At 32.4% G+C, this 20,153-nt stretch overlaps 3 protein-coding genes across 4 annotated transcripts; 2 read left to right on the top strand and 1 right to left on the bottom strand.

Moving 5' to 3' along the window:
- Nucleotides 1-774: 774 nt before the first annotated feature.
- On the bottom strand, nt 775-1,216 carry LOC134252876 (uncharacterized). Its single transcript, XM_062735421.1, has one exon. It carries the CDS (start codon nt 1,214-1,216, stop codon nt 782-784), a length of 435 nt encoding a protein of 144 aa, XP_062591405.1. The 3' UTR covers nt 775-781.
- An 887-nt stretch (nt 1,217-2,103) lies between these two features.
- Nucleotides 2,104-9,701, top strand: LOC134252875 (protrudin-like). Of its 2 annotated transcripts, none has more exons than XM_062735419.1 (12): nt 2,104-2,154; nt 2,568-2,734; nt 3,054-3,124; nt 3,346-3,523; nt 3,730-3,825; nt 4,045-4,157; nt 4,270-4,346; nt 4,570-4,632; nt 4,889-5,015; nt 5,249-5,298; nt 5,533-5,614; nt 5,850-9,701. In XM_062735419.1, exons 1-12 carry the CDS (start codon nt 2,119-2,121, stop codon nt 5,936-5,938), a joined length of 1,149 nt encoding a protein of 382 aa, XP_062591403.1. In that variant the 5' UTR covers nt 2,104-2,118; the 3' UTR covers nt 5,939-9,701. The 2 variants fall into 2 exon arrangements, with proteins under 2 accessions (XP_062591403.1, XP_062591402.1); XM_062735418.1 differs by having other exon boundaries at nt 4,270-4,358.
- Nucleotides 9,702-11,849: 2,148 nt separating this feature from the next.
- LOC134252882 (vesicular integral-membrane protein VIP36-like) lies at nt 11,850-19,925 on the top strand. Its single transcript, XM_062735426.1, has 9 exons — nt 11,850-12,004; nt 13,524-13,639; nt 14,742-14,856; nt 14,972-15,054; nt 15,668-15,829; nt 16,106-16,199; nt 17,271-17,362; nt 17,514-17,571; nt 17,858-19,925. The coding sequence occupies exons 1-9, from the start codon at nt 11,878-11,880 to the stop codon at nt 18,019-18,021; spliced, it is 1,011 nt and encodes a 336-aa protein (XP_062591410.1). The 5' UTR covers nt 11,850-11,877; the 3' UTR covers nt 18,022-19,925.
- Nucleotides 19,926-20,153: the final 228 nt, after the last annotated feature.

Raw genomic sequence — 20,153 nt, 5'->3', positions numbered from 1 at the left:
TTCTTCCTTGTTTCTTTATAATTAGTCCAAACACTTCTTATTCTTTTTGCTCTGTCTTCAGTATATGTTCACTGTAATTCTATTCATCGATCAACTACTTGAAATGAATCTTCACGCCGTACTTTAAACGTTGTTATCTCTTGTTTAGTTCTGAGAAATTAGAAAATCATTTTCATATGGCTAAAACATTACACAGTTCGCTCTGTCTCTTTCTTTATCTCTTCCTTTCTCTCTCTCTTCCGTCTCTTCCATTCTCTCTCCTCGAATTCACATTCGCCTTTTCCAACACTTCCTTGTATGTGCTTCCAGTGCTTCTGTCTACTTCTCCAGCATACACATTGGAGTGCTTCATACAGCTCACTTTGATGCTACAATAGCCATCAAATAATGTCATTTCAAGGGTTAGTATAATGTAAACTATCTAAAAAATGTGCTTTATACATGTCCAAAGTTAGGAAATCAGTAAATGAGAAGATATAGCTTAACGAGGAATTAAAAAAAAACAATGTTGACGTTGTAGAGCGGAAAAGATAATCATATAAATATACTTCCCTGAGAACGTGTTGGTGTGTCTTCTGGGAAAAAGACGAGGTGAGTACTGAATCTGAAACAGGTCATAAAAGTTACCAATCAATACATTACATTTAAAGTACTTCTTTGTGTTCTTTGTTTTGGCAATTTCAAATCAAATTTATATTTGAAAAAAATCAAAAACAAAATACTTGGCTTATACAGGACTGATGTTGTAAACAGGTTGTCGAGACTTACCCCCTTGATTACGTCACAAGTCCTCGTCACTCTCTGTATCAGTACCGTAAATATCCTCATCGTCAATCTCATCGTCTGCTTCATCACCATCAGCATCCTCTAGGAGGAAAACTGGGTTACCATAGCGACCGTAAAGTGAACCCGAATCGCTGTACTGGCCATTATTTTCCAAGAAGGCGTGTTCGATTAAGATTTCTTGACGGAGCTTGTTGACACTACAGGCTTTGTATGTAGCAAATTCATAGAACATGTTTCGAACACCCTCTAAGATTGCCATTTTCATTCTTAGAGAATATCGGAAGGACTTCTGACCTAGTTTGTCTGCGCAGTCGTACCGCTTGGCCAGTTGCTCAAACCGCTGGTTTAGTACCGTCAGTTGCAGACAAGCCATGCCGTAATATGTCTCCTGCTCTCTCAGGCGATCTCGCAATTCATTTATTTTCGCCATATTTGAATCTCAAATTAATTAATGAAAACCGAGGTTTGTAATTTTTTTTTTGTTCAGATAAACCGAAAGCCGATAATTTGATTACCTTATTTTAAAAGAATCAAAATATGTGTAATAGTTATATCACAGAATGAAAATTCCAATAAATTCAAAATAAAAGAACCGCCAAGAGCAGGTTGACATACAAAACACGATGAAACATCTAGCTATATAGATCATAGGGCCGAGTGTTACTTATTTTTCCTTGAAGTGACAGCTATGAAAACTCAAAAAAATTGTCGAAATTGTGTGTAACGGTAATTTTTTAATCGCTGGTAATTATAAATGGTGGTGCAACTCTCGAGAAATTATCACGTGTCAAATACAATCTATTCGAATGTCTTTAAAGTACAAGCCCTTGTAATTGCTTAATTATATGATATTAGAAAAAAAAATTAAAAGGGGTCGCAAACGATTGATAAAAATATATGAATATTCAGAATTTGCACTTCGAAGTGGAATAATTTCACGGGTGTGTTTTTTTTTCCCTGAATACGAAGTAAGAAATGATCATAAAATAGTAATAAACATATCTCAAGGAAAAATAAATTAATTTCCTAACTTTATACAAAAAATCTTTTATTACATTTTTCTTCCTTTTTTAATTCATTTCCATTTTTAAAAATTATTATTACTAAATTTTCTTTCTTTCTTTTTTAAATAATATTATATATATTTCAAAAATATGACAGGTTTTTTTTCTGAGTTTTGAAAAAATATTATAAAATACTAAAACGTTTGCAAACAAATATTATCAAGTTCGTTGTTCATCTGTTCATACAACCTAAAGTAAATAAATCCGGGAAATTAATTTTTGAGGAAAATAGGTTTTTCTGTTTACAATTTGAACCGGAAGTAACAGAATGCGAAATGAAAACAGAAATATCAAGAACGAAATGGTAAGAACATTCCAGGAATTTTTGGTACTTTACACTAAAAATATCTTATTTTTTGTTGAAACTTCAAGATGAATTGCTCATTTTATTGCAACTGTATATGGGTTTGTTTAAAAAATTGATAAATATTGAGCACGACGGCTATGTCTGTGACTGGGAAATCTACCCGTGTCGGAACACTCAATCGTATAGCCTGAGGGATGTATAAATCACCTTAAACTTGTTAATGTTAAAAATTGGATTTCCACTTCCTCAAATCAGATCTATTATCATCCGTAAACCTACGGTTCAGTATGTGTATCAGGGCATTCAAGTCAAGATTGTACCCTAATGTAATATGATATGAAACTTGCAGATGTACATATACAAATAGATGAAGCAACTTAATTATTCATATATCTACTGTTATTTTTAAGGAAATGAGTAACGACCCTCAGGTTCCAAATGGAAAACGAAAATCTACTGAAAATGGTTCAAAGTATGGAAGAATGGATCTAGCCGACTTTGTTACAGAAGTTGAAACATTTTCTCGTCTAGTAGAACCGATTGCATTTGTTGTGTACTGCATTGAAGATATACGAAAGTAGGTTTCTACTCCTCATATTCTTATATTCGATGAACAAAGAATTCTTGTCACAGCATGCAACCCCTTTCTATGTGCTTAGAAAATTTGAAGGAAATAGTAATTAAAGCCTTCTTTGTATTAAGATTTTTCAGCTAAGTTTTAAGAAGTTGATTATTTATTATGGCACAGAACTTGAACATCATCTTTTTTTTTTATACCAGCTGGTGTATACTTTTGAAATTTATCATTATATCATTATAATTTATTATTATCATTAATAGTTATCATTATATCATAATAACTAAAATTAATTTCAAACCATAATTTCTTTTAACAGATGGAAATATACAATTGGGACTTTGGTTGTGTGGATTCTGTGCAATATTGGTTGTCTTGTTTTAACTAAAGGTAAAAATATAGGCATTCTTTTGTTGGGAATGAATATGAATATTCAGCTAATAAATAGATAATTATAATCGTAACTGTATCCATGTGACTGAGATAAAGTATTTACAAAAATTTCATTTCCACTAATAATTCAGTTGAAATATCCTATTACAGTGTATAAAAATGTTCTGATACGTGGAAAGAGAATCACAAATGTACTGTGTGTATTCTGGTATTTGCAGGTGCTGTGTTTACTCTGATTTCTTTGCTGGTAATATGCATTGCTACTACGTCCTTGGTACAACTACATACCAGAATCCTGGATAAATGTCTTCCCTCTACCTCATCTCAAAAAGAGGAAGAGGATGAAGACATAGAAGATGAAGAAGCAATGAAGACTGTCAAACAGTTCCGCTATAGGTTAGATACTTACATTCTCAGTTATGTTGGAAAGACAATTTTGATTAATTGTGAAGAACTGCATAAAATATACGGAGACAACTAACCAAATTATATCAAAATTTTTCTTTATTTAAAAAAAAAGCATTGAAATGACATAAATCTATCTTTATGTATGAGAGATTTTATGACCATTGGCACTTGAAAAAGTTTTTTTTTTTTTGTAGCCTCCTACAAATGTATGATTTTATTGTACTTTGCAATGAAGGACTAACACAGTTTTACAGAATTCTCAAATGGGACAACACTCTTGCCTCTCTCAGGTAAATAAAATGAAAAATATTTTGATCAAGATAAAGAAAATAAAAAAGATATGTATCAATGTAGAATGCAAATTCATGGAAACTTGCTAGCCAAATTTTCTAGATTTAACATTGTAGGGTTTAATATTAATAATGAGATTGATAATGCAAGTATATTGCAACATCTTTTTTTGAAATTCTGTCTCTAATGTGGTTGCTAATTTTCATTATATTTTATAGATTCCATGTGGAGATATGTGTATTCTTGTTAAGTTTGGTTGTCTTGCCAACAAGAGGAATTTGTTTTATGCTAGTTAACTGGTTCTTTTTGGCCAATGAGGTTGTGTTTTACAGTGAGTATAATTGTATATTATTTACAGAAATTTTTCCGAGAATTTTTAAAAAAATCATTGGTATTGGATTTGTAAGCCTGTTAAAAACAATGAGTATCTGTTCCTTTCACAGAATTGTTAAAATATGGAGAAAAAGTGTGGGGCATTTCCCTGTCTCCCATACCAATCAAAGACAATGGGCCCATCAAGGTTAGTATAGAGGTTTGTGTTAAATTCTGACTAATTCAGTTTACTAATTAGATCTAAAACAGTGTTACAGCTGCAGACTGGATGTTGTCAGATAAAAAAAAATGTTTTACTTCCTTTAGTTTAACAATATGCTGAATATACATTATATTATATTTTCAAGCAGGGATTTGATCCACAAGAATTTTTGTTTGTATAATTTCATTCATCTATATTAATATTTTAGTCCACTGTTTTGGAAGAAGATCAACAGAAATCTAAGGAAGAGGACACAAAAGAGCAGTCAGAGGTAAGGTCTAGACCGGAAAATCAATCAGAGTGGCAGAGTTTTACTGTTTTGAACCAGCATTAAAGCTGTGAATATTATTTGTTCACAATTATGCAGTAGATTCTGAAAAAAAGTTGCTGAATTCATGTGTTAGCAAGCTTAGTGGTTGTAATATATAGATTTAAAAGACCAAATCAGCCATTATCAGGATTGACATAATGATACAACCACAGAAAGTGTGATATTCCTATGATTACATTATTGATATTAATCCCAGGATTGTGACCCAAGTCAGCTGGAGATCATGTCTGATGACTCGGAACTGAAGAGTTCCATCTACTCCAAACCCAGCATGGTGGAGCGGCTCCTAGAGCTACGGAAACGAAGACAGCATATTGCACATGGTGAGTTACATTTACACAGAAGAACATTTGGGATATTAAGCCATCAGCACAAGGGGTTTTTAGACCACTCATATTGAAATAAAAATCTTCGAAAAATTAAAAATTTGATGCTTAAACTAGCTATACATGTATCACTTTAAGATATACTGTCATGGTTTACTTCTAAATTTGGAGTGTATACATGATTCTGGGTGCTTTCTTTCCTAACTGATGTTCTTACCTCCATTTTTCAGAAACTTGTCATAAATGTGATGTTTCATTTGCTTCCATATTGAAGAGGAGAGTAAGTATTTCATTCTGTATATATTAATCAAGTTCAAGTAAAAGATAACTACTTAATTTTGAATTTGTTTTAAAGGATGAAATTTTACATCAACCAAATCAATCATTACTACACATAAATTTTTGTGTCATTTATTTGAAAAATAAATATATTTCATTCCTAATGTAATGTAAATGAAGTTTTGTTATTCAACATATGAAAAAAAAGGATAATTTTGGGGGATATTATTTGTAGTTCTACTGCCGACATTGTGGAAATAACTTCTGTTCAAAATGCTGTAACCAAAAAGTTCCCAAATCAATGTTTGGAGCAACAGGTATCATCTTGTATAAAATTTAAACATGCTTAGATAATAAATCAGCATTTATAGTGAAGGGATTTTCATTCCCTTTGGGTTGTAAAAATATTTTGAAGCTAATGGATATAACAAATTACCTATATAATGAAGCAAAATTGCCTGTCCCTGACTCTTTGTTATAAGCAATGTTTTACAGTATATACAAATACATTGCTAAAACAGTATGTAAATGTGTTCACAATTCTTTTTTTAGCTCCACAAGCACAGTCTGAAATGGTCCTAGTTTGTGGTGTGTGTTATGACTTACTTATGAACCAAGCAGAAAAGGATAAACAAAGTTAATGGATTGGTGGGATGATGTCAAGTCAAAAGAGAAAGACTCAGCTGTATGATAGAATCCCACCTACTTTGCATCTCTGATTTAGAAAGTCACTGCCAAGATTGTATTTTAATGTTGCAAATAGAATCCTTAAATGTTGTATGTATGAGCAAGGAAAATATATTTAATTTCATCTTGTCTGTATGATGGGCAATATAAACATGTACTCTTTAGTACATTTAGACCTCACTTGTATTTTATTTTGACCCTGCATAGCAGTTGTTGAGGATAAAGAATCAATCAGTTTTTTAAATCTTTCATTTGAATTACTTGTACATGATACAGTCTTGCAAGCCAATTTTGTAACATAACAATGTTTTGAACAATGTCACAGATTTTTGCCTTGCTTGCTCAAGACATATCTGTTAATGAATATGTTTGTTGTTAGTTTATAATGTTTTGCACAATGATAATTTATTTCACTTGTTTCTTTTTTGTTATGATTTAGGTTACCTTTTCAATATAGTATATTATACAAAATGTAAGTGTATCAAATCTGACTTAAAAACTGAAGTACATTGTTAACTTTTATATTTCAAATTATGGCAGTATTTTTTGGTCAAGAAATCCCAGATATCTTTTGTGTGTCAGAATTGAAGGACTACTTGTATTTAATTTGAAACAGAAAATGTGTTATGTTTTAAATTCTGTAATGTTTTTACTAATAATACGGGTTATTAGGTATTTTCTGAAATCCAAGGCATTCATTTGACATACATATATAAATTGCCTAAGCTATTTCTTCTGATAGCTCAATGTGATAAAAGGGTAAAATATTAAATTTCATCTCAAAAACCTTTAAGACTTCGATAGAAACAAAAATTATTGTAAATTTATGTGTATGTTGAACAAGTGTATGGCATTTTATTAAGAAATGGAACAATGTTAGGCAAAGTCTTACCATGCATGCAACAAATATCATTTGTTCATCATTTTGTGAAGACTTGTTTATTAAAACTAAATACAAATAAGAAGTCTCTTTTATGGAAGAAAGAATTTTTTAGTCAAAAATAATAGGCCTATCTCACAAATATTTCTCCTGCATAAATAACACTGGCATGGAATTTCAGTTTCAAAGGGGGATAATTTACCTGAAAAATCTTTGACAAGCCTAAAATAGATGATTTTGTGGGGGAGGGGAGTTTTTTTTTTCTTTTTTGACAATAAAAGATTTCAGTTTGTTACCAAAAGGAAGGGGGCACCTAGCCTTTCAGTGAATATTTTATTCTATATTAAAATATGGCAATTGGGAAAATGGAGGTCGAACTGTTTCTCTGAAGTATTGAGTTTGCAATATTACAAGTTAAAAAATTAAGACTTTTTTGTAAAGTATCGGACCAAAAACACCTGGCTGACTAAAATGTATTGTACATGATGCTATCATGTGTTTTACTACATGTAATCTTCAATACTTGTCTGCATTGAATTTATCAAAAGTAGCAAATATTTGAGTCGCAATGGCCAATTTTTTTTTTTATGGCAATGGAATTTAATGGAAGATTGATAGACTAGTGTAATATTTTATTTAGTGTGTCTGATATGCTGATAATGTTTTAAATATAGAAGTTTTTTGTAGTGATTTTTTTGTAGTGGTGACTGGTGCTTCTAGTCCTTTATCTAGTCTAAGTGTGATGGCTTGCCTTTCATGTGTGGTGTTGGTTTCAAATTAATATTGAAATCTAAAATTTGTCTGAAATTAGCCTCAATATCTTGTAACGTCTGTATATTTTTATCAGTATTAGAGGCATTAATTATGATTTCATTGTTATTAAATAATAATTTAATTTAACATAAGATGTAATTCAATTTTACAATTGAATATACATGTATATGGTTTATAATACATATACTTTAAATTTGATACATAAACTCAACCTTAAAATTTATTGTCCATAAAGAAAAATAAAACAACTTAGTATGATATTCCTTAATTCGGAATAAAAAATTCTTTGTGGTAGGATCAAATTTGACCCCTTTTAAGGGAATATTGGAATTTAAAAGCTTTGATTTTATTCCGATACAATTTATTTCATTTTTTTTCTTTTTTTGCTAAGCAGTGTTTGCTTTAATTGCTTTGGAAATAGTTTACATTTCTCTTCTTAATATTTTTGGAAAATTTTGCTCATCTGCTTTTAAAGCTTCTCCATTATTAAATTGATACTGTTTATGGTGCTTTTTCAACAAGTTTAACATTTTAAATTTGACAATTATCGGCTGTCTAAATTCATAATTTGGAAAAATGAAGGGAAGAGTGTTTTGGTGACAGTTTACTTTAGTTTGTTTGTTTGTTTGTGTTTTTGTTTTAGAGTAGTTGAAGTGTACATGTTTTGAATATAAATGTTTTATCATAGAATGAATTTGCTTGTACTGAATTGCAGTGCAATTTTTGAGAATAGTGAATACATGTACTATGTGTTAATTTTGAGATTCTTAAATTGTTATCTCAAATTTATGCTAATTTGTTTTTATTAATTTATGATTTTTTTTTTTACCTTATGCATTTTACTCATAACATTAATGTTAGTGAAATAGTTTTGATTTTTTTTTTTAAAGCATTTTAATTTTTTTTTTTTTTTACATACTTCTAGCATTAAGATAAGTTTTGCATGAATTACATAGAATGTTATTGTTGATCTTATATTTACAAATGTTAGACAATATATTCTTTTTATCATGCTTTTACAGATTCAGTGTATTAGAATATGTTTTTATATGATGACTAAAGTAACCTCTTTGAGTAATCTTTTTTGAAAAAAAAAAATGTTATACTGTGTATAATGTAGTCATATCTACATGTGTAGGTCGTGAGGACAGTTGTTGGGTGCAACCCTCACCCACCCATCCCCACAAGAGAAACAATTCTCAAAAATATCTTTTTAACACAAATTTAATTAATTAATTGTCTGTTTTAAGTAAGGCTGCTCAATATTTTTTTTATTTGATATGTGAGGAAATGACTAATTCAAGATTGCACCAAAACAAACCAAAATTAACAGATCAGGTATCCACTTATTTAAAACATATTGGTGCAAGGGGGGGGGGGGGGGGTTCATCCCAGACCCTCTCCTGAATTGCTTTTCCAGAAACTTGGACAAGGTGTGCTTGTTATTGAAGTTGTTCTTTACATTACTGGTAAATATGATCAAGCAATCCAGTCCATGATTTTATAACTTCATTGTAACAACTTAAATGCTAAGAGGTAATTTACTTTAGGGTAAGATGAAAAAAATCTAACTTTGGAAACTCTTTTATTTTTTTTTTTTATTACCATCTGACTCTCACTGAATTGTCACCCTTGATGTCATAGAAACATGGCATAGAACAGTGATTCAAATATGCAATTTACTATGTTTTAATTTTGACTCTCAATATATCACTTGAAATTAATATAGTTACAAGAATGGTAATGTATTTTAACTAAGTGGCTGAAAATGATATTTTCATAAAATTACAAAATTTTTATAGAAAATGTGATAAGTCCTAAAAATCAATTTATCTATTCAGACTTAACGGGACTGTAGGTGGTTTTGGTAGATGGTTTATAAAATAAGGAAAGAAGTACATTATTATATGAGATCTGTTTTAGAATTCAATTGTTTTTGAAAATGATTGATAAAATGGATTTTACTTTAAATATGTTGTATATTAATATGTCAGCTCAAATGCAGTAAAATTATTGTTAGATTTTTTGTGTTGTGAATAAAAGTATGGAGTAAAGATCTTTTATTCTGCTTTTACATTTGAAACCAGAATCTGTTTTAAAAATCTGAATAAAAATTCTGTGAAGTTATCAACATGTATTCAGTATATTTACCAGTTTTTGGGTACATGAATTTTAGAAATGAAATGTGTTCTTATGTCAGAGTGGAGCTCTGTTGATCATAAAAAGAAAATACTTGTAATTCTCGAAAATCCTCTCTCTGCTCCTTGATATTTACCAGATTAAATAGATGGTTTTTCCAATGAGGTGATTTAAGAAAGAGTTATTCCCCATGGCCGCCATATTGTAGGGCAACATTCCCAGATCCTTTCATTATTCAACCAAGTTCAATTTGTTATACAGGTTACTGAGGTAAAGATAACACTATTTTTCTTATGAATATATGTCTGTTGAAGCCTCTATTAATTCATTATTTTAAGATTGTAAATATTTCCCCCCATATATTTCTGGCACGAGTGTTTAAAATTGGTTGCTCAAAGAGGAAAATTCACTGCTTTGCCCTACAAGATGGCGGCGATTAGGGGAATAACTCCGAGGAAAAATATGTTATAGGAAAACCATCTATAAGCGCAAAGTTGTGACTAGCTGCAGAACTGTAGCTCTCCGAAAAAATATATTGACAGACCGGAGAGCTACAGTGCCGCCTATTGTAAAAACTGTATATTTATTGCACACAAAAAAGTGCGCTGTTTGTCGATTTATTTCTCCATGCCATTAAACTGTCATCTCAAAATATTACTATCCATGTGTTCCTAACATTTTCTTTCACTGTTTCTACAACTATACATTCCTTATTATTATTGTCAATAGTCCTCCTCGCCCTAAAAATGAGATTGTCGAAAATTTTGTCTTTTTACACTGCCATTTTAGTTTGCAAGATAATTCTGTATAACGAACTTCGTGCAGATGTCAATGACGAGAGTACTTCATAGAGGAGTAAGGGATTTTCTAAAATCTATTTTTTCATGATTGAGCTATATAAGAATTTGGAAAGATTAATCCAGAACTAAGCGCAACTTTTTGTGTGCAATAAATATACAGTTTTTACAATGGGTGGAACTGTATAGCTGTCCGGTCTGTCAATATATTTTTTTCAGAGAGCTACAGTTCTGCAGCTAAGTTGTGACAAGCAAGTGTGAGTATTCCAAAATGATAAAAATTTGTGACTCTAGCTATAGTGTTAGGGGATATTGCTGCTGGGGGATCTATTGATCACATAGTAAAAACTTCATTATTTCTTTGAATTTTTTCTTTACTCCCAGGTATTTAGGTGAAGGGCAGGGTACTTCTCCTAAATTGTGGAATTTGTGGCTCCTTGGTCATGGGACCTGGAATGAAATGGGGTTCTATTAGTTATATTTGAAAATACTTTCTTTCTCTTAAATATCATTTGTAATGGTTTGGGTCGTGGATATCGGACTGGATAGCTCAGTAGGTAGCTATAGAGCACATGACTGGAGATACAGGGGTCCCGGGTTTGATTCCCGGTCCAGCCATACATTTTCTCCTTTCCTGTTACAGATTTGGTGCTGTTGACCACCCCTGGAATTGCAGGTGGAAGTCCTGCCAGGGGCAATAAGAACTTGGGTTGCATGTGTCTTTGAGGGCGAAGACCATTTAAGGAGGGAGGAATGAAATGGTTTGGGTCGTGGATATTGGCCTGGATAGCTCAGTAGGTAGGGCACCTGACTGGTGATACAGGGGTCCCGGGTTTGATTCCTGGTCCAGCCATACATTTTCTCCTTTCCTGTTACACAATTTTCTCCTGGATTAGAAATCAAAGTGCATGACTATAATGATGGGTAAGGATGGCAATCTGAATGGTGAAAATGCATCAACTTTGTAAAAATCTTCTTCTCTACTCCTGACAGATAACTAAGTCTAAGAAGTAAGTGCATAGTTGTGATGGGCATCTTTGAAATCTGTGTTGCTCTGGGCCAGGAAATTCCAAGGGGATGGGGAGTCTTTAAATATGTATAATGAAAAAATGCATTATTTATGTTTGGTTTATTTTTATCTACTCCTGCGTATTAAATTATATTGAAACCTGTTACATGTATTTATTGTCTCCTTCATTATCTACGCTAAGCTCACAAAACATGCTATTCTTTTTCGGTTTGTTAAATTTTAGCGGACGTTACAATCGTAAAATTAATCCAACTAAAGGGAAGATAATCCAAAATGGACGTGTGCAGGTGGCAGATTTCTTGGATAATTGGGCTTTTCTTGTTTTTATCAGACGTAATTGGTGATTTCGACAGGAGAGATTATTTGAAGAGAGAACACACTCTTGTTAAACCATACTCCGGTAATTAAGTCCTTTTTTTTTGTAATGTTTGACAGTCAACAGCCAAATTGTAAGTGGTTTGTCAAACGCAGTTTCATAAAAGAAATGTTTTGTTACAAAAAATGATTAAGCAAACTTGAAAAGTTTCATTATCTTATTTCTGTTACAGCGGAAAAATTACATTTTTACTCAACCGTCATCAAAACATCATGAATTTGATTCTTTTCTCTTTGGTGTTAAAGACGGCGGTAACTCGAATTTCCTCATATTGCCCCACCCCACTCGGAGTTCCTCGGATGACTCGTACCTCGCACATAACCTCGGACGTCAACGGTGATCTACCATCTTGCTGATTCAGTCATGTGATCTTTTTTGAATTTCTTTCAAATATCATACATTTGAAATCGGGGTTATTTTGTGGCACACTCAACAGTTTGTTCTTGCTTTCAAAGCCTACTTACATGAGGTTGTAATCAAAACCTGTTTACGATAAGGAATTGCACAAATTAAGAAACAATTTCGAAGAACATTATGCAGAGCGAAATATGAAACGAGTGATAAGGCAGTTTCCGGCGGAGAAATGTAAGGATCTGATGCGTATTCCTCCACCAATCACATCCGAGGTTTGAATGGAGCGTAGCGGAGTCAGCCGAGGATTGCCGATTGGCCCCACCCTGGGATCCAGAATTAAGAGGAATATATTTAGCTAACAAGCTCTGCATTTTTCCGCCAGAAATTTGTTAGCATAATGAAATTTGTGTAACAAGGCTCAGTGTTGACCTTATCCTTGTGTATTTAAACAAGTCATGAATTTACTTGTTCGAATAATATATGTTTTACAATGTGACCGTTGGGGCAAGCGCAGTTGTATCAAAAACACACTTGAAACATTGATCAGCCACTTCAAACACCAAGTCGCACGAGACATCTCGTCTAGCTGTGACGTCATGGAGCTTGTTGGCGCTTACGGAGAAAGCCGAGCGTCTGGTTGAAACTATAGATCTAGTGCAATTTTTGACGAAAGTCGTAGTGTATTTTCTTGTTTTGTTTTATGTTATTTATTTATTCACTATCATCGCATGGAATCCTGGTAGCAAAGAAATTCTGGGAAGGTTTCACACAAAAATTTGCTTGGCGTATGTACAGATACCTTTCTGTATTTCCTCTGTTCTTACACATTAGTTTATTGAGCTTGCTTTGCGAGCAACGCTTCGTGACGCTCACTGCTCGCTGAAATTTTTTCTCAATCACCAAAAATTCCAACTCGGTACTTATTGACCACATGAAACATATCATATTATCTGATGTTAAGTCTGTGATCTACACGTTGGGCTGTTGTATGAATATGTGAGGAAGTCCGAACTGTTAAAACCAAAGTGGGGGTGGGGGTGTCATGGGTTGGAAGGTATGTGTGTTTTACAGTTGTTGTCTATAAACATGCATAAACAGATAAATATCTTGTTCCCACTGACTCTATTTTGTACCCAGTGGTGTACCTTTCAGATCTTTCAAAATCCCCTTTGAATTCTTTTTTTTTCAGGATCAGGATTTTCTGTGCCATTATGGGACTTTGTAGGAACTACTATGGTTACAAATAATTATGTACGATTAACACCAGATTATCAAAGTAGACAAGGAGGAATATGGAATACTATGGTTAGTAATATGTATAGGTTTTATTAGGTCACTTGAGTCACTCAGATGACCTAATGCTATCTGTTTTCGTCTGTCGTCGTGTGTCGTGTTAACATTTGAACATTTTCAGCCTCTTCTCTGAAACCACTGTACCAATTTCAACCAAATTTGGTATACAGCATCTAAGGGTGAAGAGGAACAAAAACTGTTAATTTTGTGGTCCCCCCCCCCCCTGGGGCCTAAGGGGTGGGGCCAAAACCACTAAAATTAATGAAATCTTTAAAAATCTTCTTCTTTACTTCTGGACATCAAGCAGACAAACTGTTGGCATGAATGCAATGAGCATTGAGTCCTCTACCAAAATTGTGAAATTCATGGCCCCAGGATCAGGGTTCTAATGCTAGGACGGGACTCTTTTGATAATATATTGAAAATACATTAAATCTTTGAAAATTTTCTTCTCTGCTCCTGGGTATTAAGCAGATGAACTATCTATATAGCTATGATGAGCAGGGGTCATTCTTTCTGAATTTTGAATTTCAAGACCCCTGGGTCAGGGGTACAAGGGGGGGGGGCTTTACTTATATACTGAAAATGAATTAATTGTTTGAAATCTGCTCCATGGTATTAATCAGACATTTTTGATAAGCAAGGGTGCTTTTCCAAGATTGTGAAATGTGTGGGCCAAGGGTCAGGGGTTCATTTGTGGTAGTGGCACTATTGAGTACTGCTGAATATTACTGATTAGTCAAAATGCATTTTTTTGTACCCTTGCTCTGTCGATCTATGGGTATTAAGTAACCAAGGTAAGCATGGTAAGCATGTAAAGTGTATAGTGATGATAAGTAATGGTGCCTCTTTCAAAATTGTGAATGTCATGACATCTAGTTTAAAACATAAACCAAATTCAATCGTTGGAAAGTTGTTGCATGATGCTCAGGTGACCTATAAGGCCCATAGGCCTCTTGTTATCTATTGCCTTTTAAATTATTTTTCAGTGTAATTTTTGCTGTATTACAGTTGTGAATATTTTATTGAAAAAAAAAATGATATGCTAAATATTTAGAGTTCCCAAAAGGTTGAAAACGCAAAAATAGGTCAACAAATTTTTGGTATTTTTCAGCCATTAATGGTAAAAAACTGGGAATTACATGTCCATTTTAAAGTGCATGGGAGTGGAAAGAACCTGTTTGGAGATGGTTTTGCAGTATGGTATGCAAGAGACAGAAATCAATTAGGTAAATTAAACTTACATGTATAACAATAATTTCAAATTATTAAGAAAATGAAGCTTACTGCATTTTGCATTCATGCAAAACAATGCTAATTTTATTTAATTCGTTGGTTTTGTAGGTCCAGTATTTGGAAATAAGGATTTTTTTGTTGGACTAGGAATTTTCTTGGATACATACAGCAACCACAATGGACCTCACAATGTAAGAATGAGTTGTACATTGTCATCCTTATAAGACTGTTGAGGCAACAAATAACACAAACAGATAAAATGCTACAAGGAAGAACAATCTGATTAAAATCAGACCTTTTGATCCGTTCACATAGATCGCTACACAAGGATCAGAAGAAACCCCATTCAGGGTCATCTGGTGACCTTTCTAATTAAAATATTCATTAAAATTTTATTGTGAGAGATCATATTTAAATGACGTTGGAGAAAATGAATGTAGAAGTGAAAGTCGCTGTGGAGAAGATATTGTTTCGTACCAAACAAATAGCTAAAAACCAAGACAAAAGCAAGTACTTAATATATTTCTGTACAGAAAAGACTGTACTCATTCTCTTGGCAGGCTACAGAAAGTAAGTCACAATTTTCCATGTGTGTCATCAGGGCTTCAACTAAAATATCTGGTGCACCGGACAAAATAAATATGCAGTATTGCAGAACTGCAACACAAATTATGGAGAAACAAACCAAAGCCTTTTGCAGTGTATAAGACACACAAGCTGTTCATGTTGTGGAAGAATGTGCTGATATATCAGATGAACTGATAAATGTATTTTGATTTCAAAAATTTTTTTTTGTCATTTCAGCATGAGCACCCATACATTTCTGCCATGGTGAACAATGGGACATTACATTATGACCACGATCGGGACGGCACACACACGGAGATAGCTGGCTGCGAGGCGAAATTCCGCAATAAAGATTACGACACCTACGTTGCCATCCGATATCAAGATGAAACACTGAAGGTGCACAATTAAACTCAATGATATTTTAGTAAAGTGTACTGTTAATAGAGGGAATATCATTTAATTAACAAGCATTTCAACAAATGTGTAAGAGATGTTTATGGATGAGCTTCAATCTTTAATCAATACCTTAGAGAAATTACAATATTTTTACTTTGAAAATTATGGTATCTTTTGAAACTGATTATTTTGGAATGAAATATTTAGTTTCTCTGAACAAGACCATTTTGACTTCATAAATGCAGAGACTCTGAATCATTGAAATTGTCATTGTAGGTTTCCACAGATATAGACAATGAAAACAAATGGAAGGAATGTTTTGTTGTCAATGGAGTCAAACTTCCAACAGGGTATTATATTGGTGCTTTAAATTAGCAATGTACCAATAATGATATGAGCAAATAATTTTATATATGGCAATATTTTTACACCTGAGTCACTCAGGTGACCTATTGCTATCTGTTTTCGTCTGTCGCTGTGCGTCGTCCGTCGTGTGTTAACATTTGAACATTTTCAGATTATTTGGTGCATCTATGAATTGTGAATTTTATGGTCCCTGCCCCCCTGGGGCCTCATGGGTGGGGCCAAAACCACTCAAATTAATGCAATCTTTAAAAATCTTCTCCTGAATCAAGCAGTCAAACTGTTTGCATTTTAATCTTGAGTCCTCTATTGTGAAATTCATGGCATTCTAGTGCTAGGGCAGGGCTGATATAGTGAAAAATCATTATTTCTTTGAAAATCTTCTTCTTTGCTCCTGGGCATTAAATAAACTAACTTAGTGCAAAGTTATGATGAGCATGCCTTTACCAAAATTGAAATTGTCAGTTAGGGTGGGGCTCTATTGATTATGTAGTGAAAATACATGAATTCTTTGAAAATCTTCTTCTCTGCTCCTAGGTGTTATAAACTAACTAAGTGCATAGTTATGATGAGCAATGAAAAATTGAAATTTTATGGAAGGAATATAGTTTTCTTTGAAAATCTTCTTCTCTGTTGTCTAACTAAGTGCATAGTTATGGTGAGCAAGAGTGCCTTTACCAAAATTGTGAATTTTATGGCCCCAGGGTATTATATTGGTGAAAATATATTAAATCTTTGAAAATTTTCTTCTTTGCTCCTGGGTATTAAGCAGATGAACTACCTATATAGTTATGATAATCTTTCAGAATTGTGAATTTCAAGGCCACAGGGTATGTACCAATAAATCTGATATCAAATATTTTTGAAAAGCAAGGATACTTGTGCAATGTGTGGACAATAATGTGTGGTAGGGGCTGAAATTATTACTGTTAGTTGAAATGTATTTTTTGTTCCAATTTTATATATTGCTAAGTGAAAAATAGTGAATGCAGAAATGCAAATTCAATCACTGGAATGTTGTTGCATAATGCTCAGGTGACCTATAAGGCCCATAGGCCTCTTGTTATTCAAAGCAGACTTTCTACATATATGTTTATATATTTTCCTTCTTTTTCAGATAATCATGATATTATTTCTATGAAATTATATGAATTGGAATCTTTAAAAAAGGTAAGAAAATAAAAAAAAATTGAAAATCAAAAAGGATTTCTTAAACTACAATAGCAGTAAATTATAGAAAGTGGAATGTTATTGAACATACTGGTGTTTAAACTTTTATTTTAAAACAAACAAAACTCAAATTTCCACTCTTGATTATCAGGAAGATTCTTCGGATTACACAGGGCTGCCTTCTGCTCAGTTCTTTGCCTCCCCCAGAGGTAAGTACACTTGTGCTTGTGTTAACAATTCTTGTAACCCATTTCCATTTATAACAGGACTGAGACATAGAGACAAAGAATAAATTGTTATTAAATATGAAGTGATTTTAAGTAAAAGCTTGCAATCTTTTTCTCTGACATAGATCTTTATTTGACCCTCTAGTTGGACTGATTTTGACTGTTTTAAGTAGAACAGTAGTGAAAATGAAGATGACAAAATTTCATAGATGTGTGAATGTTTTGTTTAGTACCAGTATATATGCTCATGGATCTCTTATTTTTATAGATCATGTGGAGGATCCAAAAGGTGGCTTCATGTCGGGCAGTATGTCTGGGTGGAAAGTGTTTATCATCATCATCATAGCGATCATCGGCCTGGCTGTCTGTGGGGTGGTGGGATATGTTGTATTCAATAAAGATTCCGGCTTCAATAGCAAACGATTCTACTGATTTCCTCCTCTGATTGGGGGAGAAAATTCTAAGTGCATTATCTTGAACTCTTTATTCAAGACATCAGTCAGTTTTCATTTTGCAGCATGTTTACAACTCTTAGTTGATGAAATACATTAATATTGTTTCTTTATGCAACAAAAAATTAATAATATGTACATTTTTATTTTAGGGGCTCTTTTGGTTTTCAAAATTAAAGATTTTAATAGTAAACATTCCATACTGATTACAGTTGTCAAACAATTTTTGTGTAAGCATAACATGTTTTCAGAAATTTTATGCAGTAGTTTTGTAAACTTGCAAGGAAAAATTGTTTTAACAAAATGTTTCTCTGATCTACAAGTTTCATTTTTAAATGTATTTTATGTTTGGTAGTTGTGTCTCTATTATGATCCTGGAAATCCTTTTGACAAACTTTATTAATATGATGAGCTGCACAATTTTTTATGCAAGATGGCACAATTTTTATGTGCAAGATGTGAAATTAAGGCCATTCTGGTGTGATCATTTGAAAGTGTAAAATTTTTGCAACAAAGCATTTTTTTTTTAAATTTTAAGTCACAAATTAATGCTATTCATATTTGATTAATATACAATTTAAAGAAGTTACAAAACTCAATCAAAATGCATGTACATTGTTTTTCAAAGTATGAAGTCTGTAGAAATCTTAAGCTACATATACGTACATGTACAGAAATATTTATACATGTACTTGATAAATGCTGTTTAATGAAGAACCCATCCATTTGAGTGATTTTTTTTTCATTAAACTCGTATTTTAGATAGCTTTACACATTTTCAATTCTGTTTAAATGGAAATTAAGGAAAGCATGGGTACTTCATTCATTTGGCAATAATAAACTGAAAAGATTGTAATCATTGAACCATATTTATACTGTACTGTACATTTATAAAACATTTATGTTTGACTGCAAATCATAAATGATAATTAAAAGCTCTCCATCTACAAAGTGAAAGCAGTACATAATTGACATGGATCTTCATTATGTCACTTGATTGTTCAAATCTTGGCACATGCAAAGTTGCCAATTTGAAGCATGCTGCAAGATTGCAAAAAAAAAGTCCCCAAGTTTATCTAAATTTGATCATTAGTAAATGTGAATGCACCTCTCGCGATGGGAGAATTTGTTCAGTTTTTGGTAAAACAATTATTAGTTGGAATTAATTTGTGGGATGCAGAAGCTCTTTTACTTAGATAGTCTTAGCCAGAAAATGACTGGTTGACAAAAGGGTGTTTTCTCCAATTTCGTTCTGCTTTCAATGTTTATTTTATAAATTCTGCTCTCAAAAGAATAAACATGTTTGGTTGTATAGTTAAGCATTGTTTTTGATACCTATGTTATGATGTACATGTATGTATAGTACCTGCATATACTTGTTAATATCACATCAGTACACATACTATTCAATCTTTTGCCAATGTATTTGTAAAATCATTATAAACTTTTTATAGCAAAAATACAGGTAAAGAGTATGTTACATATATTAATAATATTTATTGAGGAGTGAAAATTTTTGTGGTTTAATACAAAATCAACATTACTATGTATGCTGTTATGTACATGTATGTACCAGTACATTTATACTTGTATTATGCATGTTTGCTACACAATGAGTTGGAAAACTTGAAAAAATGAATATACATATGTACTATTTACATCCTAATACATTATCTTTTCTAATGGTGCATGCCTGAAAAGTTAAAAACTTGTATGAATTAGGTGAATTTGATTTTGATGATGTATAAATGTGGGAATAAGGGACAATGGATAAATGAGTGTCAAATGTTGTAGTTTTCTACCGGTTTAAAAAAATGAATGAAAGTATGAATTAATCATATTGATTGTGGGAGAAAAATTTGATGAATAAATCTGATTGTTTTAGAGAGATGTTTTGTTTTCAATATTCTTGGATGTAGGGATATTCTGGTTTCTCGGTAAAATGGACATTTGTATGATTTACATCACATTGTATAGATATAGATAAGACTGATGAAAGACAGAGATGGTGATGTTCCTCAAAACTCTGCTTAGGATAATAGATGTGAACAAATAATAACCAAAAAAATTATTTAGTATAAAAATTTATTTTCCATTGCTTTGCAAATAAAA

The sequence above is a fragment of the Saccostrea cucullata genome, unplaced genomic scaffold (assembly GCF_032062105.1).
Source record: "Saccostrea cucullata isolate Sc308-1 unplaced genomic scaffold, CSIRO_AGI_Scuc_v1 ctg142, whole genome shotgun sequence".
Taxonomy (NCBI): Eukaryota; Metazoa; Mollusca; class Bivalvia; order Ostreida; family Ostreidae; genus Saccostrea; species Saccostrea cuccullata.
Note: the sequence above shows the minus strand (reverse complement) of the source record. Positions and strands in the feature narration are given on the sequence as shown.